General features: G+C 42.6%; 1 protein-coding gene and 1 pseudogene across 9 annotated transcripts in view; one reads left to right on the top strand and one right to left on the bottom strand.

The window, feature by feature from the left end:
- The first annotated feature begins 18 nt into the window (after positions 1-18).
- Positions 19-22,456, top strand: ILF3 (interleukin enhancer binding factor 3). Of its 8 annotated transcripts, none has more exons than XM_079959278.1 (20): positions 20-172; positions 3,104-3,186; positions 3,500-3,726; positions 6,976-7,177; positions 8,829-8,976; positions 10,411-10,502; positions 10,875-10,970; positions 13,368-13,479; positions 13,919-14,016; positions 14,322-14,433; positions 14,515-14,625; positions 14,865-15,064; positions 15,760-15,918; positions 16,489-16,626; positions 16,734-16,907; positions 17,120-17,273; positions 17,797-17,850; positions 20,259-20,600; positions 21,158-21,283; positions 21,820-22,456. In XM_079959278.1, exons 2-20 carry the CDS (start codon positions 3,184-3,186, stop codon positions 21,948-21,950), a joined length of 2,679 nt encoding a protein of 892 aa, XP_079815404.1. In that variant the 5' UTR covers positions 20-172; positions 3,104-3,183; the 3' UTR covers positions 21,951-22,456. The 8 variants fall into 8 exon arrangements, with proteins under 8 accessions (XP_079815407.1, XP_079815404.1, XP_079815402.1 ...); XM_079959276.1 differs by having other exon boundaries at positions 14,515-14,643; XM_079959280.1 differs by having other exon boundaries at positions 21-172; positions 6,997-7,177.
- Positions 22,457-26,150: 3,694 nt separating this feature from the next.
- Positions 26,151-27,356, bottom strand: part of LOC307206404 (beta-1,3-galactosyltransferase 1 pseudogene) — a 102,129-nt pseudogene continuing 100,923 nt past the window's right edge. The window contains exon 3 of the transcript XR_013843947.1: positions 26,151-27,177. The product of XR_013843947.1 is annotated as a beta-1,3-galactosyltransferase 1 pseudogene (transcript). The remainder of the gene's footprint in view (positions 27,178-27,356) is intronic.

Here is a 27,356-nt window from a genome sequence, read left to right as displayed (position 1 = left end):
ACGAAGGAGGAGGAGGAGAAGCCGCCGTCAACGTCGCCGCTGTAGCCGCCACCGCCTTCTGCGCGGGAAAGCCGCGAGCCCGATACCGGCAACCGCCCGCTTTCGGTGGCGGAGAGGGGAGCGGGGCGGCCGTTGGACGAGGCCGCCGCTGTCGACGGGCCCAGCCCGCTCGGTGAGTGAAGGGGCTTCGAGGGGAGGGAATGAGGGAGAAGCCCGAGCCTCAGGCCCGCCTCCCACACACAACACGGGGTTCTCCTGAGGCGGCGGCGGGAGCTTGGCTCGTTTCTGAGGGAACGGGGGGCGGGGGGTGGGAGGGGGAATTAACGTTTCCCTGCGTTCCGAAGAGGATCCTCTCTCCCGCTTGTGTCTCTGTCTCTGCGCGCGCGCGCTCCATTGTGTCGAGCGAACAAAATGGCGGCGGCGGCGGCGGCAGCGTTGTCTGGGCCGGGAGGGAGGGGGGAATCGGAGGGAGAGAAGCGCCATGGCGCGCGGGGCGGCTCGACGGAAGGGGAGCCAGTGGCCCCGGGGACGTGGGTGCGCTCTTCCCCGGTCCCCGGCCTCCATCTCTTCCCCAATGCCTCCTCTCACGTGTGCTGCCGCCGCCGCCGCCACCACCTCCCCCCTCCTATAAGTGCCGATCCCGCCCTCGAGTTCCCCTTGAAGACAGAGGGGAAGGGGACCTTTGCAGCGGCCGCCGCCGCCGCCGGCCCCCTTCGCTTGGCGCCCTTTGCCCCCTCCTCTCCGCCGGACTCGCGTTTTGTGCCGGCCCCCTTCCCCAAATGAAGCGCCGCCCTCTCATTTTCTCCCCGACCCCCCCCCCCGGTACATACCGTAATGGCTTTGCCTGCTGGCTAACCTTGCCCAGGTCGGCACGCGCTCCCTCCACGTGGTTAAAAAATGCGGCAAGGGCCGGGTCCCCTTCTTCGGGTTACGGGGAAAAAGGGGTTTTGGGCCGCGCCGGGTTTCTTGCGCGCGTCTGAACGGCCGCAGGTGTGAAGCTGGTTTGTAATCTCCTGGCTGATGTGAGGTTCAAATGGCCGAGCCCCTGCGTGCATTTTGGGGGGGGGCGGGGCGGAGGGGGAGAGCCACGTTTTGATCGAGTGGGGATCTTAAGTTTGTGATAATCAGCTCTATTCAGAGTCTACGACTTCTAGGCAACTATCAGCCTTTTGTTTTGTCCGTTAACTAGCAAAAGGAGGTGATGGCGTTTCCCAGCTTAGGAGCCTTGGCTTTCCGTTTACAAAAGTAGCGCTCCTATTAAGTTTGGCTAGGAATTACGATTTCAAAGTAGTGGGTTAACACCTGAGCCAATGGAAAGAGAAATAGGGGTGGGTGTACCAGCTACTCGGGATTGTTGCATCAAGAAATCATAGCCCCACTAAACCGTGATTTGAAATAATTTAATGCAAGCTGAATCCAGGATTAGATGCTGTAGTGCACAAATTGGGGGAAGGCTTAAAGGCAATAGGATGTACTGAATAGTGTTGTACAGACTAGGCATTTTCCAGTGTCTCTCTGCTTTCTTCCTCTTCCCCCAACAACAATGAAAACAAAATGTTCTTCCCTGAACTTTGCAGCTCATTTCCCACAAGAAACCAGCTCTGAAATAGGCTTACAGAGCATTTGAGATTGATGAATACAACTGAATCTGTGCAGCTTCACAAGCTTAGCTAAAACAGGTGCTTAATTTGTGGCTTAAAAGCTAAGTTAGACTGAGACTAGTTTTCATTTAATGTTTACAACATCAATTATATTCTTACTGTATGAAAAGTTGTGCTAGTAGTATTAGTCTAGTGTAGCATCATTGTCTGTGATCTGAACATTTGTCCAAGACACATTGCTTTTTGCCTCATCAACCTCATGCTGCAGTGTAATGTGTTGTTATTTATTGCCTTCCCCCCATCTCTAGCAGGTAGGGTCACTTTGGTTTAACATTTTTTAACAGAACAGTCTGGGGGTTGTGCTAAATGGTTTGTTACTGTTAAAAACTGAAAGAAATTTTTATGTTTGATCCCAAACATATTTATCCTGCTGTGCTCAAAGGACCGCATAGCATAAGTTAAGTATGCTTAACTTCACAAATTACGAACTTAAATCATTCCTGTGACCAGCAAGCTCTATTTTTAGTTCTTTTTATGTATTTCAAATGTGTCTGTCCTGCACTTCTCAAAGTTCTTGCTACAATAAAGCAATTTGTTCTCATGGCAACACATAACACATTGCCCCATTCTCACAACACAACAAGCCATGGGTGACACTCCAGATCCTACTGGATCACAGTTCTTCTCTTCAACCGTTGGCCATGCTTTCTAAGGGAGCTTGGAGTCCAGGCTCTGGAGGACCACAGATGTCCTGTCCCTGTAGTACAGTGGTACCTCTGGTTACGAACTTAATTTGTTCTGGAGGTCTGTTCTTAACCTGAAACCATTCTTAACCTGAGGTACCACTTTAGCTAATGGGTCCTCCCGCGCTGTTGGCACACGATTTCTGTTCTCATCCTGAGGTAAAGTTCTTAACCCGAGGTACAACTTCCGGGTTAGCGGAATCTGTAACCCAAAGTGTTTGTAACCTGAGGTGTTTGTAACTTGAGGTACCACTGTACACCATAGTTGCTGGTTTATCATGAATGCAGAGATGGCTCTGGCTTTACCCCTCCCCTATAAGGAACAACAAACCACAATTTCTGGCTTAGCACTTCACTCAAAATTGTAATCAGAAAGCCAAGAGTAAATCTTGGTTTTGCATTGTGGTTTGATTGGAATGAAACAAACGGTGATCACTAGCTCAGACATAATGCTAAACATGGGGGCATAAGCTTGTTGCTCACATGGTTTGCAACATGGTTTGTTGATGGTGAGATCAGAATGAGACCTCTGTAAACATGATAAATCATTGATTAACATAAAATATAGCAGGGTATATTCTGTTATAATATAAATTCATAATTGTACCATGTTGTGACAAGTCCACCAGTTTGTTTTCTGATATTATTGGATAAAGATGAAGTGTGTGTTTCTGTTGTTAAATTTTCTGTCTGGTCTATGACCGCAATAATGATTGATTGATTGATTTCTGATATTGTTTATCCTTTTCATTTTACCAGAGTACTGAATACACTGAGCGAGTACAAATTGGAAGAAGCAAATATTTATTGAAAAATTCAGCCAAAGTTCAAAAGCAAAAATGGTAAGAGACTGCCATTCAGAGGTGAAAGCCAATACAGTGGTGCCCCGCAAGACGAAAAACTCGCTAGACGAAAGGGTTTTCCATTTTTTGAGGTGCTTCGCAAGACGAATTTCCCTATGGGCTTGCTTTGCAAGACGAAAACGTCTTGCGAGTTTGCTTCCTTTTTTGTAAAACCGTTAATACCCGGGGAATCCGCGCTCCGCAAGACGAAAAAATCGCAAGATGAAGCAACTCGCGGAACGAATTAATTTCGTCTTGCGAGGCACCACTGTAGCATACACTGGTGGTTTACTATTTGTGTTTTTATTTTCAGCGGCCAATGCGTATTTTTGTGAATGATGACCGCCATGTTATGGCAAAACACTCTGCAGTTTATCCAACGCAAGAGGAGCTGACAGCAGTACAGAACATGGTCTCTCACACTGAACGTGCTCTCAAGGCTGTATCTGACTGGATTAATGAACAAGAGAAAGGTAGCGGAGATCAGCCAGAACCTGAGACCATGGAGACTGTAGCTGAAGAAGAGAACAAAGAAGGAAGGTAAGTAACATTTCTGCTCATCAGTCAGCTGCTAAATACTTAAGTAGAAATCAAAGGGCACAATTGCAAGCAGCCATCTCTACGTCTAAAGGCAAATCTCCAGTTGCCACAGTAGGTGAAACAGTAAGCATGATTTTGTTCCTGTTGTCCATAGTTCTTGTTGTTTCATTTACCATAGAGAGAGGAGAACTTGTGGTCATTCATATGTTGTTGGATTCCAGCTCCTATCACTCCTAACTACTGGCCATGCTTCCTGAGACTGTTGCAAATTCAGGTCCAACACCATCTGGAGGACTACAGGTTCTCCATCCCTGATTAAGCTGATAGAACAGTTACAAACATTTTAGAACATTTCATCAACTCAGTTAATTGCTGCTGGAGGATTTGCCACTACCACAGAATCTCATACGGTGCAGTGCTATATACATCTACTCAGAAATGTGTCATTTAGGTCAGTTGGGCTTATTCCCAGCTAAGAGTATAAGATTGCAGCCCAACTACATTACCACATACATATGTGTGAGTAGTGTTTTCTTGAATCTTCGGTAATTGTGTTGAAGTCTTCCTGGAACTAGAAAGTGTCACTTTTTTTCACTAGATTTCCCTATAAATACAGTATAGGTTGGGTATGTGTTGTCAAGGAGAAAACATGGTCAGGATATAATACCCCTTTGCATTTCTTGGGGTTCTACTAGTACAGCATAAATTTAAACATCAAAAAGTGGATTTTTTTCCTGAAAATGTTTGAATTGGAAACTTCTGATGCATTATGTAGGTTGGGAACTCATTTTGCATCTTTGACTTTTATTTTTAGTAAGCAAATCTAGAAATCTGCTATGCTAATTTCATCTGTTGCATAACTATCAAAGAATTTTCAAATAGCCAAAAATATTTGAAATTAAATACTTTGACAAGGAAAGGAAATGGGGGGGGGGGAGGAATCATGCGTAACACGTTGTAAATATATTTAGGGATGTGGTAACACAACCACATATGCCTCCTTATGGTGTTTAAGTTCTAAAAGGTAATAAAGGTGCTGAAAACTTCATATGCTAATTTTTGCACACTAAAGAGCTATGTATTTATATAATATATGCACACAGACATACTAGGGTCAGTCACCCAAAAAAAGGTTCAGGTAAGTTTCCCCAGAAAAAGTCATTCCGCATGTGCAGTGTTTTAGTTGCTTCAATTAGTAAAGTACTAAATGGATAATATATACTAGTTGAACCAAACAGAAGAAGAAGAAGAATATCCATTTAGTGTATTTAGTCATTTAAATATTTAGTGTATTTATTTAGATGCAACCTATAGAAACAATGTGTTGCATCCAACTAAATCATTCTGTGTGGGATGACTTATGCGGGCACAATGGAGTTTCTCGTGCTGTGCAGCCACCCACCTCCACCTTGATGTGGGGGTTCCTCTGGGGAAGATAGGTGAATGCAGGGGGAGTACAATTTCCATTGTGCTCACAGAAGTCATTCCATGTGCAGAGTGGTTTAGTTTAAAATGGCACTGTATTTTTATTTTTAAGCTGAAAGTTCCATGAAAAAATAAAGCTGTAGAATGTTTACAGAATTTTCCTCCCTACATCACAACCTCAGGGCTGATTTCTTGGTGGGTAATGAGTAGGGCTGGGAGAAGGCATTCTTGAAGTTGCAGCACCATAGTAGATAAGAGACTGGATTACAAATCAGGACATTGCTGGCTCAAATCTTGCCTTTGCCATGAACTCACTAAGTAGCTTTGGGAAGCCATTCTCTCTCAGCCTCTCCAAATACTCTTTAGCCAAACAGTGCTTAACAGATATTCCATGTATCTGGAATGGAACAGCATCCAAAGGTGTCCAATTGTTGTTTTTTCCAGTTGGGGAAAAAAGTTTCAACTTAAGAGCATTGAAGAAAATAGAATGAAGATTATCATTGTTGCTTGGTAACAGCATGTAGACCTCTGCATTTTAATGCAAAGGTGGAAGAAACATTTGAGGAACACATCACAGGATTATATTAATTGCAAACTAAAATATTCAGTTAAATGTTCTCTGTTTAATAGTTATGCACTATAACCGTTACACAGGCTGCACTTCTGTCTGTTCACTAAACCAAGGATACACAGTTCATTGGTACCCAGTGGTCTAGACTCCAGGACACTGGTGCACTCTCCATGCTATCGTCTAGGAGGGAAACACTTTAGAAGAAGCTCTTTGCTCATGGCTGGATTAGGAGGTATCTCCCAGTGCCTTTCTTGATCAGTCTTTCTGCCACTAGCTATTCTTGAGTTTCCATCATCTTCTGTTCCTGTAGTCCAGATCATCCATTTTCAGGGGCCCATAAGCATATGAAGCCTTCATAGTCACCTAGAATGCTTATGATTGCTACCAGCCCCGTTGTACCCTGAGAGGAAAGGAATGGCATCTTGCTGAATTTCAGAAACACTTATGAGTGTTTCTAGAGCCCAGTGCAACTTTTCACTTGCCCACACACCAAGCTGGAGGGTGTAGGATGCTTCACTCTGATGAATGTTTAAAAGGCTCAGACAGCAGCAATGCAACTCTCTTCTCTGCCCACACCTCTGCCCTGTTTGGGATGGTGGGGAATCTCCTAGGCTTCATGCTGAGCCTCAGAGGCTCTGGAAGCAGTTATTTATTGCATTTACATCCCACCCTTTCCCCCAAGGAGCTCATTTAATCTCCATAGCAACACTGCAAGGTAGGTTAGGCTGGAAGGCAGTGACTGGCCCAAGGGCACCCAGTAACTTTATGGCTGAGTGGAGATTTGAACTCTGGTCTCCCAGATCCTAGTCTGACATTTACTTCAACTGGCTGTTATGCCTCACTGCTTCCTGACTTTTCTAAGACTCCGTATTCCATGGCAAGGAAGTACCCTTTCCAATTTTTTTGCTGAAGAAGAGGCCATATTCTATTTGTATTTTTTCCTTGAAATTAAAATTTTACTAATACTGTATTTTACCCCTGGCAGGTAGATTGAATACTTTGGGGATTAAATGACCTGTACATGATGATAAACTGTTAGAAATGATGAGCTGATAGAAATGTAATACCAGGTCATGGTGTTTTTTATACTTGAATCAACATTTAAAGATATTTGGGTCCCTCCATGTAGTGCAAAACAGTTTGGTGGCTATTTTGAAACAGCCCAGTGTTTCCATTGTGTGCTGAAAGTTTGATTTGAACAAATACTTAGCACAATAAAAGAGCAGTTTGTCATTTCATCATTTTCTGTAAAGCTTCTTTTCATCATTTCTTAGTGAGCCGAAGACCACAGAGCACTTAACTCGGACACTTCGTGGAGTGATGCGTGTTGGTCTTGTAGCAAAGGGGCTCTTGCTTAAGGGAGACTTGGATCTTGAGTTGGTTTTGTTGTGCAAGGAGAAGCCTACTATTGGTCTTTTGGAAAAAGTGGCAGATAATCTTGGAACCCAACTTGCTGTGAGTATGAAAAATATGCAATTTTTAAAAGTTTATAATTGCCACCGTTTATCTTGTTTATTTTTTACTTGTTCATGCAACAAATACAATGTTACCCTACTTTATTGGGTTATGGGGTTTCATGCCAAAGAGTGCACAGAATTTTTGCTGTTCTGCCAACTTGGGTACTCTAATGTAATGCAGTTTTGGATAAAGTTACTCAATCTGAGTAAAAGGCACCTATTTACATATTTTTAGGTGCCAGGCAAAAACATTCCTTTTCTCCAAGGCCTTTGGCTAATTTAACAATGTGTGGCTTTTAAAACTGTTGGGGGGGGTTATAGTTTTTGTTTGTTACTATGTAATGTATTGTGGTTTTATATTGTAAACTGCCCTGTGCTCCTTTCATGAAGGGCAGTATAGAAATTTAATAAATAATTATAACATCTAAAATCATGCATTTTGCTATCATATACTGTAGCATTTTAAGTTCCCTTGTAATCATTGCTATCATATACTGTAGCATTTTAAGTTCCCTTGTAATCAAAGCATTGCTGACGTGGGATAATTCAGGAGCGAACATTTTATGTAGTACATTGAGCTGCAGTCACTTGCAAACACAAACTTATGCAGGGTGGGGAGAATAAATAAATAAATGGAGAGCAGGGAAAACCCACCGTTCCCCACTCTCCATTTATTCATTTATTTCTGCCCAACCCATGCACCTAGTGGGTTTCTCTTGCAGCTCTGCTTTGGGAAGGAGCTGCCCAAGCCCATGCTTCTCCTTCCCAAAGTTGAGCAAGGTTTGGCAAGGAGCTGCCATGGCTCTCCCTTGTGCCTCCTTCCCAAAGCCCAGTGCCATGCTTACTGGACTCTGGAAGGTTGCAGGAGGGGGGTGGGAAGCTCCCAAGTGGTCCTGTGGCCTTCCGAGAGTCCAGTAAGCAGCCATCCACCTTGCAGGTAGCCGTTCCAGGTGTTCCATTCTTTGCACTTTGTGCACGGTGCTCCGGAACTGAACCTTTGCATAAGTGGTGGGCCCACTGTAATTAGATCTACCAAGTACTTTGCCTACCACTTGCCAGTTTTCTGTGTCCAGTTGCTGGCACCTCTTCTTGTAACTAGCCCTGTGGGTCTGTCCCTTCAGAACTTCCAGAACGTTACAAATTAAGCTGGTGAACATTTCTCAGCACTTGGTAGCTCATCTTCATTTGCTACCACTGGCTTATTTGAGAAACTAGTTAGATACCATAGTATGATTTCATTGTCAGTATTTCCTCTTTAGAAATCTTTTTTACTAGTCTGATATTTGAATAGGCTAGATAAACTCATTGCTCAGACAAAATGGGAAGCTTTAGTTGAACCTTCATAAGAGGAAATGTCGTAGTGTTGAAAGGGATTTTCTGCCTGAAGAACCTTTCCAGTCATTGTGCAAGATTGGGGGGTGGGGGGGTGGAGAGATATGTGTGAAGGGCAGGGAGGTGTAGTGGATTCCATATCTTGCAGCTTGCCCAAGGAGCATTTGGGCTCCTGAAGTGAATTTCTTTATGTTGCTCTTAGCTATACCAACTACGCCAAAATCAAACATAGTTGCCCCAAAGCTCTAACTTGGATGTTGGCACTGCAGAAAGGGAGAGAGACTGATAAAACTCTAAGGCATTTCTTTGTGTTTCAGGCTATTACTGAAGATAAATATGAAATTATCCAATCTATCAGTGATGCTGCAATTATCATTAAGAATACAAAAGAGCCTCCACTGACACTTACCATCCACTTGACATCCCCTGTTGTCAGAGAAGAAATGGAAAAAATGTTAGCTGGAGGTATGGAGGACTGAAAACTGCTAGCAGCCGCAGAATAAGTTTCCAGACTGACTTCATTGTTCACTGTGGTGTTCTGTTTTTGATTAGGCAGAGCAATTTCATGCAAATCAACTTTGTGTCACAATGCTGCACAGTGTCATGGTTATGAACAACTGGATTATAGGCTTCTAGAATCTGAGTACCACCTTCCAAATTAAATCACTTTAAAATGTTTGGGCCTTTTTGTGTGGCCTTGTACAAGTACATTAACTCACTGGTATAACTTTTTTCATCAGACCTTAATGATGGATACAGACGTTATAAATGTAAACTAAAACCTCTTAAGATGAAGTCTTAGTTTAAATGACTTCTGCATGTTCATGAAATTGGATATGTTACATAAAAGCAGTTTGTGTTGCAGCAAAAATGATAGTTGCTTTTTGTATTTTTGATCGTTTTGGGGTTTCAGCCTGTTCAGCTGAATTCAAGAATGTAATGCAGAGTTTTGGATAAAGTTACTCCATCCTTCATCTTACTTATACATCTATGGGTCTGAGTGACAAGCATGTATATAATAACTCAGCCTGATTATTTGCAGCTGAGTTTAAAGGAGGCAGTCCACACAAAGTATTTGAGGTGATATCAAATACTACAAAATACCTATCCGGTGTTTGTGTGATAGCTGTCTTCATACATGCACATCACTTGATCGTACAGAGATGAGCTTGGATGTGTGAATTCACCCTTAATATTAAAAGCAATCTTCACATTTGAATAAATCTAGAATGGTTTTTTCAGTAGCCAGGTGAACACAATGCTTAAAGGGTCTCACATTTCAAATGACTGAACTAGCCTTATCTAAAACCCTGGCTTCTTCCTATGTTCAGTTTTGCTGCAGCACAGACTGGATAGTAATTTTGTTCGCTACTGATTGTTTTATGGTTCTGATATCTGACCACATCTACCAAGCCTTCTAGTTTGTCGATTTTAGGGACGCTGGACCTTTGACCAACAGGACGCACTCTGTCATGGGCTGGGGCCAGGGCAGTCGAGCCTTGTGGGCGGAGGGGGTTCCCATCTAGAAAAGCATTTAGTTATGTACCTCTACGGATATAGAGTGGGGATATAATTTTAACCTTCCATTCTGTTGGTTAGCATAGTTCTATACCTTTTTGTAACCTGGTTAAAATAGTTTAGGATTTCTGTCCTTCCCTGTAGGGTTTCCTTTCCTTTTGTAAGAGTGAGTTAGTGCCTCACATTGTTCTCCTTATGTAGTTGTTAGTTCATAAGGGTGACAAAGTAAAGTGTATTGAGGCTATACTTTCAGGTACAGGGCTGTAGATCAGAGTTCTGGGAGCCTCAGCTGCCCTTTAGGAAACTGCCTCATCCCCTCTCCACCCGACAGAACCCCCTTGGTCAAACTGTACCTTGTCTTCTTATTCCACCCACGAATAGAAACGCTATCAGTCAACGACTCACCGGACGTTCTGGACAGGCAGAAATGCCTTGCTGCCTTGGCGTCACTCCGACACGCCAAGTGGTTCCAGGTTTGCATTTTGTTCTTATATTTGTCTTTAAGTAGAAAACTTGTAAGTTGTAATTGTCTAACTTCATTAAAAGGTTTTAAATCTGGGCTGTAGATGTGCAGAACTTAGCATCTGTTAAATGCACAGTTGCTAAAGAAGCACTTGAATGAATTTAGTTTTTCAGAGAAGGAATGGAGTAGATTTCATTGCTGCTGCTTTGTGTTAAGAGTAAGTTTTCATACATAGTAATTAAACTAAAGAAATAAAGCTATGGAGATGTATACATAGTTTACCCTTGACAAAGTAGCACTACAAGAAATTTATATTTTGTCTCAATTTGGTCCTGGTATGCAGTATATTACTGAACCTGTGTTGCTTATTACTTTATTCTAGGCCAGGGCAAATGGCTTGAAATCATGTGTCATAGTCATCAGAGTGCTGAGAGATCTGTGTACCCGTGTGCCTACTTGGGCTCCACTTAGAGGATGGGTAATCTTTCAAGTTATTTCTTTTTTAATATGCAAATGTATGTGAGAAAAAGCAGGTGCTTTTTATATCCTATGGAGAGGAAGGCACTATGAAAATGTGAAAAATTTGAATAATATTTAATTAAAGCGTAATCTTTGTAAGACTGCCTAGGTTGTTAAATGAGACTGATTGTATGTGACCAAAGGTTCTAGTGTAAGGTGGCTTTTAGGGATTGTGGAAGCCTGACAGTTCTAAAATGCTTGCCAAAAGTCTGCTTTGGTTTATAGCTAGAGTATCCTCATGGCATAGGTTCATCAGGTTGTTGAGGCTCAAAATTGACTTGTTCTGTGCTTTTAGAATAGGAGTGGTCTGCAAGCTGCATTCGGATGGTTCAGATCTCTGGATTGTGGTTGAAAACAAGAGCCAGCATATCCATCCTGTTAAGCAGTTATATTGATTTCAATTGTGTTTGTATTTTATTACTTATTATGCTGTATTTTGTAATGCAACTGGGTTCTATGGAATTCAAATTATAATACAATAAAATATTTAAGGAATTAAATAATGAAAATACAATTAGAAATATTACAATATTTAACACAGTTGCTGCAAGAGGCAGAAAAATCATTAAGTAGTCCACCAAGAGTCTTAGCAAATTTCAGGTAGCCTGGGGGAGAGAATAGTTTTGAAATCACTGCTTGGGAATAATACCCATTTAGTGGCATATAAATAATTTGAATGTGCAATGAATATATGCTATTTTAGGAAGTTTCCATTGTTTTCATAGATATAATGGTTGTGAACATTGTCATAAGCCAGTTTCTAGTTTATTATGGTAAGCTGTAAACAAGCAGTGAGCTAGTGCATGCTGCCTGCTTACTTCCACTTCAACCCTCTCCTGGTGTGAGCAGGATATGTATACCAGGAAGTTGTTAGTTTGATTGTGACAACAAAGCATAGTCACTGCCCATCTTAAACCATGCTTTGTTCACTTGCTTATTGTGGCTTGTTAGAATGCAAAAGGAAGCCAAGGGCCTCCTGGTGTGTTTATCTCACTTGTACCAGAGGAGGAGTGATCAGACCACATGCACCAGCACACAGAAAGTCTGGCTTATGTGTTTATGCTGCCAGTGAATATTTGAGAACGTGGTGAGGTTATTCAGTCTTCAATGCAGATTACCATTCTAATACTTCACAGGTATTATTAGACAGCCCCTCACACACATTTCTGACCTTCAGTTAAGTTTATGCCCAGGCAACAGCTAAAAGTGACTCTAGTCCAGGTTAGACGACCACACACCTTACAGCAGGCATAGGCAAACTGGCCCTCCATATGTTTGGGACTACAATTCCCACCATCCCTGACCACTGGTCCTGTTAGCTAGGGATGATGGGAATTGTAGTCCCAAACATCTGGAGGGCCAGTGTTTGCCTGTGCTGCCTTACAGCAACCCCCTACAACCAAACTTGGCTAAGCTTCATTGGATTCCGCTTGAGCGGAATATAAATGCAGGGCGAGTAAATTGCAAATGTCTGTATCATTTAACGTGCAGATCATTCTTGCTTTCACCAAGATGAACAGTGCAAACCCCCCTTTTTTTAACAATTACCATTGATTTCAAACACTTAAAATACCGTATTTTTCGCCCTATAGGACACACTTTTCCCCCTCCAAAAATGAAGGGGAAATGTGTGTGCGTCCTATGGGGCGAATGCAGGCTTTCACTGAAGCCTGGAGAGCGAGAGGGGTCGGTGCGCACCGACCCCTCTCGCTCTCCAGGCTTCAGGAAGCTCTCCGCAAGCCTTGGGAGCCCGCGGGAGTTCCCGTCGGGCTCCTTAGGCTTTCGGATAGCAGCCTGCATCTCGAAATCAGGGGCTTCGGTTCCCTGACCTGGTTTGGAAGCTGGCAGATAACCGCAAGGCATGGGAGCCCGGCGGGAAATTGCGCCGGTCTCCCAAGGCTTGTGGAGAGCTGCCTGATCTGGGGGCTGGGGTCGGGGGAAGCTCGGGCTAGGGAACTACAGTCCCCCCCCCCCCCGGAAGCTGCAACAGAGAAGCCACTTTGAAGCAGAAGCAATTAATATGTGAGCAATGAGCATTCTATATGTTAAAGCTATAGAGAGCTTGTTATTTCTACTATTTATGTTGCACTTATTAAGTTTAAAAACTTTATTCATTCACTGATTCCCATTTTACAGAAAGGGCACTAACATCCGCATGTTAACATTCCCATTGAGTCAGTGATAGGCAAGCTTGTACCAAGGTCTCCTAGATCCAACACCCAATTTTCTAGTCATACATGTGTCTCTTTAACTGAGTTATTTAATAGATTAATGGTTAAGGTAGGCCAGCATCTGTACTATGGGCACTGATAACTGTTTACTATTTTCCTTACAAATTTCTGAAATGTCTTTTCAGCCTCTAGAACTGCTGTGTGAGAAATCAATTGGAACAGCCAATCGACCAATGGGAGCCGGTGAGGCCCTGAGAAGAGTTCTTGAATGCCTTGCATCAGGAATAGTCATGCCAGGTTAGATAGTTCTCGACTCTTGAGAAATTTCAATAGAAGTGACTGAAATTGGCTCTAGTCAAGGTTTTGTGTTTCCACCATGTTAGGCATGACCATATTTTATCTGTTTCTTTCACTTAAGGTTTGATGTACAGGGCATGACATTACCTTGAACAAATGCTCTTAAAATTATGGACCCAGTATTCCAACTCCCTTAATGGGGATGTGACAGAATGTGCAGGTTGCTTTTGGAGTGCTTGAAGACTTTGGCAATCTTGCCACACAGTGTTGGGCTTAATGATCTGTATTGCAGACTAGATCAAATTATTGCCCATTGGATCAAGAACTTCAATTGAGCTACTTACATTTCTGAGTCTTAGGTGATGCTGAGGGAATATTTGAGTCTACATAGAGACCCTAGGATAATTCTCTGCATATCTTCCTTGTTTCCTGCCTTCAGATGGTTCTGGTATTTATGATCCTTGTGAAAAAGAAGCCACTGATGCTATTGGGCATCTAGACAGACAACAAAGGGAAGATATCACACAGAGTGCTCAGGTATAGTTTTGATTACAGATGTTACAAAACCGCAATGAGTTCTTAATGACAGCTAGTTTTCCCAATGAGGCTGGCTTTAATCGGAAACAGAAAAAGGGTCCCATTAAGTAATGCAGGAGGTTTTTGCTGATTTGCCAAAAATAAGATGTCAGGTTTTTAAAACTTAACAGTAAGTTCCAGAGTGCTTGCTGACTTTGGTATTCAGAAATTTCTGGCTTGAAATACTGGGAATGGGTTTTGTTATGAATGTGGAAAAAGCTAGGAGCAGTTTGGACACCTCAGTAATACACATTCTATCTCTCTAGCATGCGTTAAGGCTTGCTGCTTTTGGCCAACTTCATAAAGTTTTGGGGATGGATCCGTTGCCATCAAAGATGCCCAAGAAACCCAAAAATGAAAACCCAGTTGATTACACTGGTAGGTTTCAGTAGTCTGGAATTTTATTTCTGACAGAAAATACGTTGGTGTTTTTATTGACAATCTAAAATCTGTCTACAGTCCAGATTCCCCCTAGCACCACATATGCCATTGCTCCGTTGAAACGTCCTATGGAAGAAGACGGAGAGGAGAAGTCTCCAAGCAAAAAGAAAAAGAAGATTCAGAAAAAAGGTATTGAGTTGGCAAGAGGTAGGTATACATAGTTTTCCAAGTGCTTGCTAATCCAGATGTTTCGGATTCATGTTGATGTGTAAATGTCAGTGAATGGTAGGAAGTAGAAAAAATGTTGAGTTGTTCTGCTTTGGCTGATTTGCTTTATAGCTATAAACTTAACACTGTGCACTTCGTAGAGCACAAAAGACATTAATGTGGGGTCTTCAGTCAATATGTTAATATCTTCTTTTGTTCAGAGGAGAAATCAGAACCGCCGCAAGCTATGAATGCACTGATGAAACTGAACCAACTGAAACCAGGACTTCAGTATAAACTAGTGTCTCAGACAGGTCCAGTTCATGCTCCTATATTTACCATGTCTGTGGAAGTAGATGGCATCACATATGAAGCTTCAGGACCTTCCAAAAAAACAGCCAAGCTGCATGTAGCTGTAAAGGTAGGAAGTGGTTATGAATATGTGCGTAACTATTATTTGTAAGTCAGTACATACAGTTTCGCTTTGAACGTAACTTGAATTCCTTTCATCTGGAAGGGGATCTTGTGCCTTTCCCAGAATACATCTGTGTCATTCATTACAAACCATGGTTAAGGAAGCTTAAACTATTATTTAGTCTTGTGCTTGTATTGACATACACATAGTTTGCAATTGACCAACAAGACAAAATTGGAGAACCATGATTTGACACAGACATGTAATCAATGTAATTTGTGCTTTATGATTTGCCATGGTATCAGTTAACTATGAGGGTGCTTTACCTAGAAGCTGGGAGGGATAAGCACAGACCCATGCAAAGAGATCCAGCAGCCAGGTATACTTGCCCCATGCCTCGGAGGGCTAAGCTGTCTGGGGGGGCCTCTAGAAACCAGCTCCTCCTTTTCCCTTTTATTCTTTTAATTTATAGCTTTATTTTAACACGACTTCCAACCCGGGCATCAGACAGGCTCTGCACGGGCCTGGATAAGCAAGCTCTAGATCATGTTACGTCCTGTGTTTGGAAGCTCAAGCTATAGTTTGTGAAACTAGTTAGGTGTGGCTACTGAATGGCTTAATGGATGTTACTGAGTATATAACAGTAGTCTGAAGTTGTACAGAAGCTTCTAAATTGATCAGGACAATTTTTTTCTTCTTAGGTGTTACAAGATATGGGATTGCCTACAGGTGTAGAAGGAAGAGAGAGGGGTGATGAATCAGCAGAGGAAACAGATCAGAAACCAGTAGCTATTACTGCTCCGCCTGTAGTAGAAACTATTTGTACACCCAGTGCTGCTTCTCCTTCAGAGCAAACAGAGGTAGGTGTACATTACTTGTGCCTCTTTTAGGCTCTGGTCATTGCTCTTCAGGCTAGAATCCCTGTCACTCCAGATCAATGCCAATTTCCTACTTCGTTTTAGAAACTCTTGTACAGTCAATAACCACCAAATAATTATGGAGGGGATTCAAATGATACATCTCTCACATATATAGCTTAACTAAATCTGACATTATAGTTCTAAGTGTACTTTAATAATCAATTGTCCATAGTCAATGAAGACAAAGTCAGTACATTATAGTTTCTGGTACACTTCTCCCCAGCACCCAGGGGTCTCTTTTGAAAGCCTACTTTTTCCTCTACTACTACACATTCACAAAGCCAGTGCCTTGTTCTAGTGGGCAAATACCACATGGTTTGCTTCTCTGTGCTCAGCATCTTGCCTTGCCCTACTGTGCTAACTAGGAAGGTGGGGTGCTAACCTAGATAATTTTTTGGCTTTCGGCTTTTCTGTAGTGGTTTGGCACACACACACCCGTCCCCCCAATTATTGATCTACATTTTTTAAAAGTGGAAATGGCACCAATGCAGTGGTATTTTAATTTCATAGAATGTGAAGCAGCAGGGACCAATACTGACAAAGCATGGGAAAAACCCAGTTATGGAGCTAAATGAGAAACGACGTGGCTTAAAATATGAGCTGATCTCAGAAACTGGCGGCAGTCATGATAAGCGGTTTGTGATGGAGGTGAGATGATCTGGTATTCAAAGCTGCATTCAGAATTACTATTAGTTAATGCTGTTACAACATGGGAACGTGCAGTTCTCTCCCTGACACTTTTCCTTACTTCAAAGGTTGAGGTTGATGGTCAGAAATTCCAAGGAGCTGGTTCAAACAAAAAAGTGGCGAAAGCTTATGCTGCACTGGCTGCGTTAGAAAAGCTTTTTCCAGATGCCCCCATTCCAATGGAGCAAAAGAAGAAAAGGGCCCCTTTGCCAGCGCGAGGTGGACCCAAATTTCCCGTAAAGGTAAATTTTAACCCTATAACTTGTGCTTTCAGGTAGATTAATAATACTTACTCAATCCCCTAGAGAGACTGTACTCTTAATAGACTATTTGGCGGTTGATTTGAAAAGCATAGCTTGTGGCTACAGTTCTAGGAGCTGCTTAGCAATGAATTATGCAAAATACTTAACATAGCAAGAATCAAAAATAAGTTAGTTGACTTTCTGTTCAACAGCATAATCCAGGCTATGGTATGGGAGGCCCTATGCATACTGAAGTGCCACCCCCTCCAAACATGCGGGGTCGTGGTAGAGGAGGAAATATCCGAGGCCGCGGTCGAGGAAGAGGTGGATTTGGTGGTGCTAATCATGGAGGATATATGAATGCTGGTGAGTTACTTCCTTTCTGTTCCATACTTTAAAGTGTGAAAGCTAGCATTAATCATCCTGCACATGCTGCTTTTTCTGCTTCGTAGCAAGGGTGGGAGGCCTGTACCCCAACAAGTTTGGTTAAATTCTGGTTCCCATCATTGGTCATGTTGGCTGGAGCTGATGCCCATTGAGAGATCAACAACATCTAGAGGGGCACTTGCTCACCACCTTGGCATTATAACATTGCATATAGTGTGTGTGTGTGAGAGAGAGAGGGAGAGAGGGAGCGCGCGCGAGAGAGAGAGCGCAGGACCATTTCCCTTTTGCAGATTTGAGACTAAGGAGGAGCTGGAAGATAAATACAGGTGAAAGCCTTAATGGTTGCTGAACTCAGTGGTTCCATGGAGTCCACTTTTTATATATGCGCCTGAATCTGAGCATCAGTGTAAATCCATGGTGTAAACATACCAAATGGTCTACTTAATTCGCTCCTTTTTTGCAATATTGTCAGGTGACTAATATATTCTTCATTTTGTTCCAGGAGCTGGATATGGAAGCTATGGCTACGGTGGCAATTCTGCAACAGCAGGCTATAGTAAGTGTTCATGGAAAAAATAAACACAACACCCTGGGGGTAGTGAAGCTCAGTTCTATTTTACATAGCGAAATGAGGAAAATCTGATGTTGAAAGCAAATCTCACTTGCTTTTAAAATGAACTAAACATTTCTCTGCTTTATGCCAGTGAAGCAAATCACCATTCTGAAAAGCATTTTCCCTAAAACAATTTTAAAATACACAGCTTGGTTTGTTTCGGGAGGGGGGGAAGACGGGAGCAGAGAAATAAAAATAAATTTTAAAAATGTGGCACATTTTGCCATCTTCCAAAAATTCTAATTTTTTTTCCTCTGCTCTGTCTCCCCCTTTTGTAGGTGACTTTTTCACAGACTGCTACGGCTATCATGATTTTGGGTCTTCCTAGATCATCTAAAAGTATTGCACATAAAACAGCTTTTTACTCCAATTTTCTCGAACTCCAAAACCCAAAGTGTTCGTGCTGTGTCCCTGTGCTTCACTGGGTTTCTCAACAGTGGCTTTTCACCGCAGCTTGTCTGAAACTGTTAGCCTACAAACAGTGGCAGTTTTTATTGTGACTTGCCTTTGGTCATATTGATGTACACTATGGGGGAGCTAAATTTCAAGGAATGTGTTTGTGCGTTGTGCACAAAAAGAGCCAACTCTGTTCTGCTTACAAGCAAAAGGCCCCCGTTTGCTTTTTATGGAAAGCATCGCTTTATTTTTAAGGAACATGATAATGTGTGAACTACTTGATTTAATTTACAACAGATTTTGTACAAAACTTAACCTTTTTGGTTCCCCGAAGTGGATAGATGCCTCTAATAATAATGGGAAAGACATTTGAACAATTCAGAATCTATGACAACTTAGTGTTTAAAGCATGCATGATATTGACTTGTATGTGAAATAGTATGTGCTAATTTTAATATCTGCATCCTTTGTGCTTCTTGTATTGGTATAACATCCAGGACCTCCAGCCTCAGCTACAATGGTTGGGTTGCGATTCCTCTAAAATTGAATGGTTTCATTAGTTGCAGTGGGCATTTTTTGCAACTATAGATAAAAGGCCTAAAGCACTTTGCAAGTTGGTTCAAATTCTTGTAGGGTATGGCTACTTATCTTTTTTGCAGTGCATGTCCCCAAAATCAGGTGTATGTAATGTCCAAGAAATGAAAGCTACTAAACACTGAAAAGGCACAGGGAATAAACTAGTTGTTGAGGTTTTTAATAAACATACTGTTTGGTCTTCTTTGCTTCAGTAGTTGATTTAAAGTGTGTATCTTGATCCCTGTCTAGGGATTAAAATTTCTATACCACCTTTTATCCAAGCATCACAGGGGTGGTTTACAATATAAAAACACAAAATTGCATAACATAGTAACAAACAAAAGCAATACCCCCCCCATGCACACACATTGTTATTTATTTGTTAATGAATTCTAAATGAAATCATTACTAAATAAGCAGTTTACAAAATAGTTAACATGGTAACTACAAGTGGTTGTGGTGAGGAAATTGTTTTTCCCAATGAGTTTTGTTGTTAAATGTCCTTTTTTAAAAGAGAAACTGTGTTTTTCATAGTTCTGAACTGAGCGAAAACTCACTTTAACACCCACTGTGTTGTGGGTGTTAGTGTGAAGATGGTTTGGGGAGCCAAGACTTATTTCCAGAAATCATTTTCTAAATTGTTATTTAAAACTAGTGGCGTTCCTTCCAGTATACCAGGCTGTGCAGATCAGCTGCATGTGTCACCTTACTAGACAATAGCCATTCTTGTGCACTTTTAACCATAGGCTTATAACACCTGTTGTGGGTCTGAAAGCTGGTGCCTTCGTTACTAAAGCATAATTTTAGATCATGTTAAAAAGGGGGTTCAAATCTTATGTGCTCAAATTGTATTTCAAAACAGGATCTTTACAGACTTTAGATGTACCCAAGTAACTCTGTCTTCTGCTATTGTTTCCAGCTGTGATCATCACTTCCTTTTACACACCAGGGGATATTTTGCAGTCTGGTACATGGGGAACTGAAATCATACCAGACTGCTTTGTTGGATGTTCACTCCCAGCTAAAAGCATCTGCCTGAGATGGCTGATGTAATAAGTCTGACTTCAAGTCTATTGAATTCCAAATTTTGAATTGTCACTGCTACAGAAAATGGGTTACTCTCATGTCAAATATTGTGGGAGAGTGCATAGCCCTTCCAGAGAGAGGTATAAGGCTCCAGTCAAGCCTAAGTATCCCTTTAGGGAAGGGAGGACATCTGGGGTAATGTGTCAGTTTGCTCCGGATTTCTACTAGGATGCGGGGGAAGCTCGACACAAGTCATGCTACACAGTCACATTTTAGGCCCATTTCTTCCTGAGCATGTAGCAGTTTCAAATAGCTTGAACAAGTGTGGTGACTGCTTTCTGTCCTGTCCTTAGGTCAGTTCTACAGCAATGGTGGCCATTCCGGCAATGCAGGAGGCGGTGGTGGATCCGCAGGGTATGGTTCCTACTACCAAGGTGGCGACTACAGCTCTCCTGCCCCTCCTAAACACGCTGGGAAGAAGCCGCAGCATGGAGGACAGCAAAAGCCCGCCTATGGTTCAGGGTATCAAGGCCATCAAGGCCAACAACAGCAATCGTATAACCAGAACCAGTATAGCAACTATGGGCCACCGCAAGGCAAGCAGAAGGGATATAACCAAGGCAACTACGCTTCCTACTCAAATTCCTACAACTCTCCTGGCGGTGGTGGAGGAGGATCAGACTACAATTACGAAAGTAAATTCAGTGTGTTCCTCGTGGGGGGTGGGAGTTGTGAAAGCCCTTAATACACTTTTAGCATAAGCATATGTCTCGTACACTGCACATCAGGGCTATTATCATTATGTAAGTCCCAGAGAGCAAGGACAGAGATTGGAATTGTAAAGGAAACATGATAGTTTAAGAACTGATGTGATTCTGTGTTACTTTGTATGCTTAAGTAAAGTAGCTGTATTTTAAAGACCCTTGTGGACAGGAGATATTCCAGTAACTGGGTTGAGATGCAGATCAGAGGAGAATCTTTTAAAAGGCAGTGGAGTTGAGCTGCAGTGATAAATGAAGGCATCTAATAATTTTGAGCAGGTGTGTTGGGAAACGTTCATCATGCAGCTAGTTTCAGTATAGCCTCTCCACTGCTGCTGTGTTGCAAGAAACTAGGGGAGACATCTATGATAAGAGCTGATAATCTCCCTGTGTATTATATGGTGGTATTATATGAAGTCAGCTTTCTGATTTTGAATGTTTCCAAAGTAGCCTGATGTGAGACTTTCCTCAGTATACATTCTTAATTCCAGGTTACGGTGGTGGTGGTGGTGGACGTGGCGGTAGTGGCGCGAACAGTTATGGCTCAGGAGCCGCCTACAATGCTGGTTCCCATGGTGGCTATGGGGGTGGAGCTGGAGGAGGGTCATCTTACCAAGGTAAGCAATGTCCGTATAGAATAACAGCAACCCTGAAGTGTTTGCATGTTGAGTGGAATAAGTTCTTTTGTTTGGTAGATCACAAATCTTGACTTTGCTAATCAGCCATCCATTATATGTGATCACTGCTATTGCTCCCTTCCTTCAGTCAGTCAGTCAGTCAGTCAGTCCTCTGGAACATGCAATGAACAAAGGTGGAAGAGTGTCACTCCTTTGATTAGGCTTTAGTTTCAAGAAAGATTAGCAGTGCAAGGAGGGGACTCCTGTTGCTGCTTTTCTTTTCCAAAAGCTGATGGGAGTGCCTTTGTTACTAAAGCATAATTTTAGATCACATTAAAAAGGGAGGCGGTGATAGACCAGAGCAGACAGAAGTGCAGCAGGGAAAGATTATTGTACCCCAAGTGCTCTTCAGTTACCAAACTTTGGGGAGGCGATGTTCATTCTGTCGTGGTGTGTTGCCTGCTATTTGTGTATGTGATAGTTTAGACTATATAAGCAAAGTAGAGATTTCTCCCTTTTCTCCCTTTTCACTCTAGGAGGATATTCTCAGCCAAACTACAACTCCCCAGGTTCAAACCAGAATTACAGTGGACCTCCCAATTCCTACCAAGTCTCCCAAGCTGGTTATGGCAGAAATGACCACAGCATGAACTATCAGTATAGATAAACCAGTCTGTTCTTGGGTGTGAAGCTTTGTTACCTTCTAAACTTGCATACCCTTTGAATATTGAGTTTTATTGCATCACAGTAAACATGTAAACCCTGTTTCCATGTTGCAGTGCTCTTTGTGATATCAGTCACTAATGGTTGAGTACTTTGTAATTCCATACTTAGCTGTATTTTGGACATTTAATGGTGTATTTAATGGTTTGTTTGCCATTTCAATTTTCTGTCTAAATAGAATTTGAGTTCAGTATCCTTTTTCTGTTTAAATGACATTCATGTGTTAACACAGTATGGCTTTAAATAGATAAGGGATATCTTCTGCTAATGCTTTTGTGAAGTGAGTTTAAACAAGCTTTCTGTATTTTAATGCTTTAGTGTTTTTCAGTTTTATAAGTGAGGATTTTATTTTAAAACTTGTGGGAAAGAGTGGGTTTTGTATGTCTGGGTCATTCAGACAGCACATCTGGATTATGCTGAATGTAGACAAATAAACACAAACTCTTCATGTGTCTGTCTAGATTCTTATTCTGCCTAAATCCCATAACCTGATTGCTACCAACTGCCTCTCAGCTTTCAAAGCAAGCCGTTAGGTTGTTGTATCCTAATAATTTGTGGTAACTTTCAAAAAATCCCTTATAAAGGCCCAAACTTTGCATGGCCAGTAACACTCAAGTTGTATTAACATCTCTAACGGCCTTTTTTTAGTCTTTCACAAGAAAACAGTTATGTGAATTACAGATTCTGATGAAGTGATGGTGGAAGAATGAGAGGCAGCTTTGGTAACAATGAAACAGTAATGGGGTAAGGAACAAGAAACACTGGTGATTTTGTCCAATTCTTATTTTGAGTTTTCAGTCATTAATTAATAGCACATCAGAGCTGAAGCAATAAGATACAATTTGCATGTGATACTGATGAAGCGTACTCTAGCTATTCTGGTAAATTGGAAATACTAACAAATAGCTGTAAATACAAGCCAAAAATAGTGTTTGTACCATTTCCTAACACACACCCTCCCTATCAGAGTTCTTACGATGATACTGAGGTACAGATTCATAGAAGAATAGAATTGTCATTGGAAAGGGAACCTGTGCAGTTACTGGATTTCATTTACATTTCCTTCAAGGTTAAATCCCAGTTGGAAGCTGGGTAATTTCAACACTACAGTGGTACTTTGGTTTTCGAACAGCTTAGTTCACAAACTATTTGGAACCTGAACGCTTCAAAACCAGAAAGGAGTGTTCCGGTTTTCGAACTTTTTTTGGAACCCAAACGTACTCTGGGGGGTACACTTCCGTTTTGAGTGCCACACTCACTTGCCTCCGGGCCTGGGCTCCCCTTACTCAGTGCCAGTCACTGGCAACACCCAGTACTGGAAGCGGGGGTGGCTGATGCTGCAGCAACGGCGGTGGCAGAGGGAATAAGCGGCTCAGAGCGGCAGCGACATCACTTGCCTGCTCAACATGGCCTTCCCTCACTTAGTGCTGGCCATGGCAGCAAAATCCAGAAGCCAAGAAGAGGGTCACTGATGCTGTAGCAACGGCGGCGGCATGGGCAGCAGCGATATTTTTTGCCTGCTCAGCACAACCTTCCTAAACCCGGCGCCGGCAGCTGCGGGAAACACTCCCTAGAGTGTACACCTCTCACAGCTGCATGGAGGGGAGTTGTGCACCGCCATATCAAAGACCCCCGTCTCTGCTTCTGGATTTTGTTGCCACGGCAGGCACCGAGGTGGGGAAGGGCATGCTGAGCATCAAAGACCCCCTTCTCGGCTTCCGGATTTTGCTGCTGCCCTGCAACGCTTAGTCCCTCTGCTGCCCCAGAAGTGACTGCCTCACAGGGCACGGGACAGTGTGGGCAGGATGCTGTCATTGCCACTGCAGTAAATTCTTCAGTGAGGAGAACACATCCAAATGGCATGGGCGGTTGCTGCTTCTGCTAGCCCTGAAGAAGGTGAGGAATGGGTGCTGGGGGGGGGGGAATCCAGAAAAGCTGGCCTGGAGCGGATGGAGAGGAGCCAACTGGCTCCTCAGAGAACTTTTGCCTCCCTTTCCTCCCCCTTCATGCACCCCGCACACTCATCCCTCCAATGGTAATGGGTATATAACTCCAGTTTTTTAAACTGGGTAGTAGATTGCAGCCTGGTCTATCGCTTTCATTCTGTGGCTCCATGGTCTCATTAGATACTAAAATTCATGTTAAATTGCTGTTTTAAGGGTTGTTTTTAATTGTCTGGGACAGATTAATCAATTTTGCATTACTTTCTATGGGAAAGCTTCTATGGTTTTGGAAGACTTCCAGAACTGATTAAGTTTGAGAACCAAGGTATCACTATATCTGTCACTGCACTTGTTTGAAGTGCTGCATCAGCAACTTAAACAGAGGAAGATGGAAACATTTTCACCAGCTCTAGCCAGCACTACTACCCCCTTCTCTTTTCCAGGAAAAGAAAAGGCAAAAGTGTCAAGGTACTCAAAATGCCTGATTTTGCCACTAGGTGTTGCTATGGCACCAGAAACTGGACTGCTCTCCCCTCTTTCCCCCTTTAGGAAAATGCCCTCCATCAACTCACTTCAGTTTTGTCTTGGATGCCTACATTTTTTAGCCTTTGCCCCCTCTGCACCAACGAACGTGGCCAAGTATGGCCAAATAAAACAAGGCACTGTTCTAAAATCGAAGTCCTACATTCCTTTATTGCGAGAGAGAAAATGTGGGAAGGTGAGGTTGCATTGCATGTATTTAAAGCACAGATGGGGAACTTGTGATCCTACAGGTGCTGGACGGACTGTTCCACCATCCCTGACCATTGGCCATGCTGGCTGGAGATTATGGAAGCTGGAGCCCAGCAACATATTGGAGGGCAGAGACAGAGGTTCTCCATCTCTAACTTACAGCTTTGTTACTGTTGCAATGCACATAAGAGAGTCCATAAAGAAATCATAATGTTGAGTAGGGATTTGAAGGGAGAGAGCTGAGAAAAGTAGTTCCAAGTGTAGGAGGTGGAAGAATAGGTGCATATTGATTTATAGGAGCAGCAAGTCTTTTGGCCAGAAGGTGGAGCCCAGAAGCCACTATGGTGGCAATTGTTTTGGCAGGCATGAGTTGATAACTGAGCTTCAGGGCTTATCTCCCCATGATGCTCAGGTCCAGGGAAACCAGATTAACCCACATTTTTAAACTGCTGAATCAAATGTCTGTCAGCTCATATTAATTCTCAAAAGTACTGATCAAACCCCATCACTCAGGAATCTAAAGGGGATCAGGGCACCCACAACCCCATAACCTCAACCTCTTCCCAAGGCACACATTTGACCCAGAGGTGCCGATGGAAAGGAAAAGTACACAACTTTCCTGTAAAAATAAATAACAGAAAATGTAAGTAGAGGCATTTAGAACAAATCAAAGCAGATAATAATAATACTTTTAAACCAACCCAGCAATTTCCAGTTCCCCATGAATTCTCCAGGCTTCCTCCTCCCTCCTTCTTTGTGCATAGTTCAGTCAGAGCTACATCTCAAAGGTAACTTTCAAACACACCAACAGTTACCAGAGAAATACTTATTTTAAAAAAATCACATTAAATAGTAAAAAACCATAAACACACAAAAAAGCACTGTGCTACAAAATCAATTGCTAAGGCCAGCAGGAAAAGTAAAGAGTCTCCGATTAACAGACTCAAACCTCTGCCCTGCTCCCCCAGTGGGCAGCTGCTTGCATGGTCTTTTGTCCTGGGCCCCCCACAGAGTTCCTTGTCTTGGTATCATCACAAATTTCTCGGTCCAAGTAAATTAATCGTCTTGGACCTCATCTGTTTTGCTTTGGCCTCCCCTCTGGTTGTGGGTCAGAAGCTCTAAACTTGCACCCCAGTCCCGAAACAATCTGCAGCCACATCAAGACACAATTCCAGGATCAAATCTGCTTTCTCACTAGCACACCCTCCAACATTTCTCCGTTGAAAATAGGGATGTGACATCCTATTCCATAATAATCATTTTATTATTTATACCCTGCCCATCTGACTGGGTTGACCCAGCCACTCTGGGTAGCTTCCAGTATATATAAAAACATAATAAAACAAATATTTAAAAACATCCCTATACTACAGGTGAAACTTGGAAAATTAGAATATTGTGGAAAAGTTCATTTATTTCAGCAGTTCAACTTAAAAGGTGAAACGAATATATGAGATAGACTCATGACATGCAAAGCGAGATATGTCAAGCCTTTATTTGTTATAATTGTGATGATCATGGCATACAGCTGATGAAAACCCCAAATTAACAGTCTCAAAAAATTAGAATATTAAATGAAATCAGCAAAACAAGGATTGCAAATAGACCAATATTGGACCTCTGAGAAGTAGAAGCATGCATATGTCTTCCGTGGTTGGTTTGGGCCCCTTTTGCATCAATTACTGCCTCAGTGCAGTGTGGCATGGATGCTATCAGCCTGTGGCACTGCTGAGGTGTTATGGAAGACCAGGATGCTTCAATAGCAGCCTTCAGCTCTTCTGCATTGCTCAGTCTCATGTCTCTCATTTGTCTCTTGGCAATGCCCCATAGATTCTCTATGGGGTTCAGGTTAGGCAAGTTTGCTGGCCAATCAAGCACAGTAATCCCATGGACATTGAACCATCTTTTGGTACTTTTGGCAGTGTGGGCAGGTGCCAAAGTCCTGCTGGAAAATGAAGCCAGCATCCCCATAAAGCTCGTCAACGGAAGGAAGCATGATGTGCTCCAAAATCTCCTGGTAGATGGCTGTGTGAACCCTGGACTTAATGAAGCACAGTGGACCAACACCAGCTGATGACATGGCTCCCCAAATCTCGTTTCTGATGAGAGCAGCTTTTGCATCTCATGTGGAAACCCAGGACCCAGAGTCTGGAGGAATAATGGGGAGGCACTCAATGCCAGGTGCTTGAAGTTCAGTGTGAAGTTTCCACAGTCTGTGTTCATTTGGGGAGTAATTTAAAGCAGATCAGTAGAGGTTTCCTTCACAGTAGGAAGCCATACTCCACATAGCACATGCCTCTTTGGGTTGTTGCCACTTGTGCAAAAGACTTATTTGTCATCTTCTGTGCTTTTATATATATATAAATATACATTGCCCGGCTGTGAGTGTGAAGGCCACTCCTTGCAAGGCCCTGTCCACCTGACCAAGGGAGCAAGGCCCACACTCACCAGCCCTACTGAAGAGGCTCCTCATGAAGGGGGAGGGACATCGCCCAGCTATTACACACAAAAAATGTATATATATTTAAAAACCCCAAATCCCGAACAATTGATTTAAATGTAAAATTCCCCCTGGATGGGCATGTAGGACCCCCAAAAGAGGATATTTCCAGGAATTCCTGGACGTATGGCAATCCTACACCTAGTGCCACACCTGCATGCTTGAGGGTTGCTCT

The sequence above is a fragment of the Podarcis cretensis genome (assembly GCF_951804945.1).
Source record: "Podarcis cretensis genome assembly, chromosome: 17".
Lineage (NCBI taxonomy): Eukaryota > Metazoa > Chordata > Lepidosauria > Squamata > Lacertidae > Podarcis > Podarcis cretensis.
The sequence above is the reverse complement of the archived record's forward strand: the minus strand, read 5'-3'. Positions and strand labels throughout refer to the sequence as shown.

What these genes read in the sequence shown, in the direction of transcription:
- ILF3 (XM_079959276.1), top strand. An exon ending in ATAAGCGGTTTGTGATGGAG is followed by an intron (nt 16,627 to 16,733) that starts GTGAGATGATCT and finishes CTTACTTCAAAG; the next exon opens with GTTGAGGTTGATGGTCAGAA. An exon ending in AGGAGGGTCATCTTACCAAG is followed by an intron (nt 21,284 to 21,819) that starts GTAAGCAATGTC and finishes TTTTCACTCTAG; the next exon opens with GAGGATATTCTCAGCCAAAC.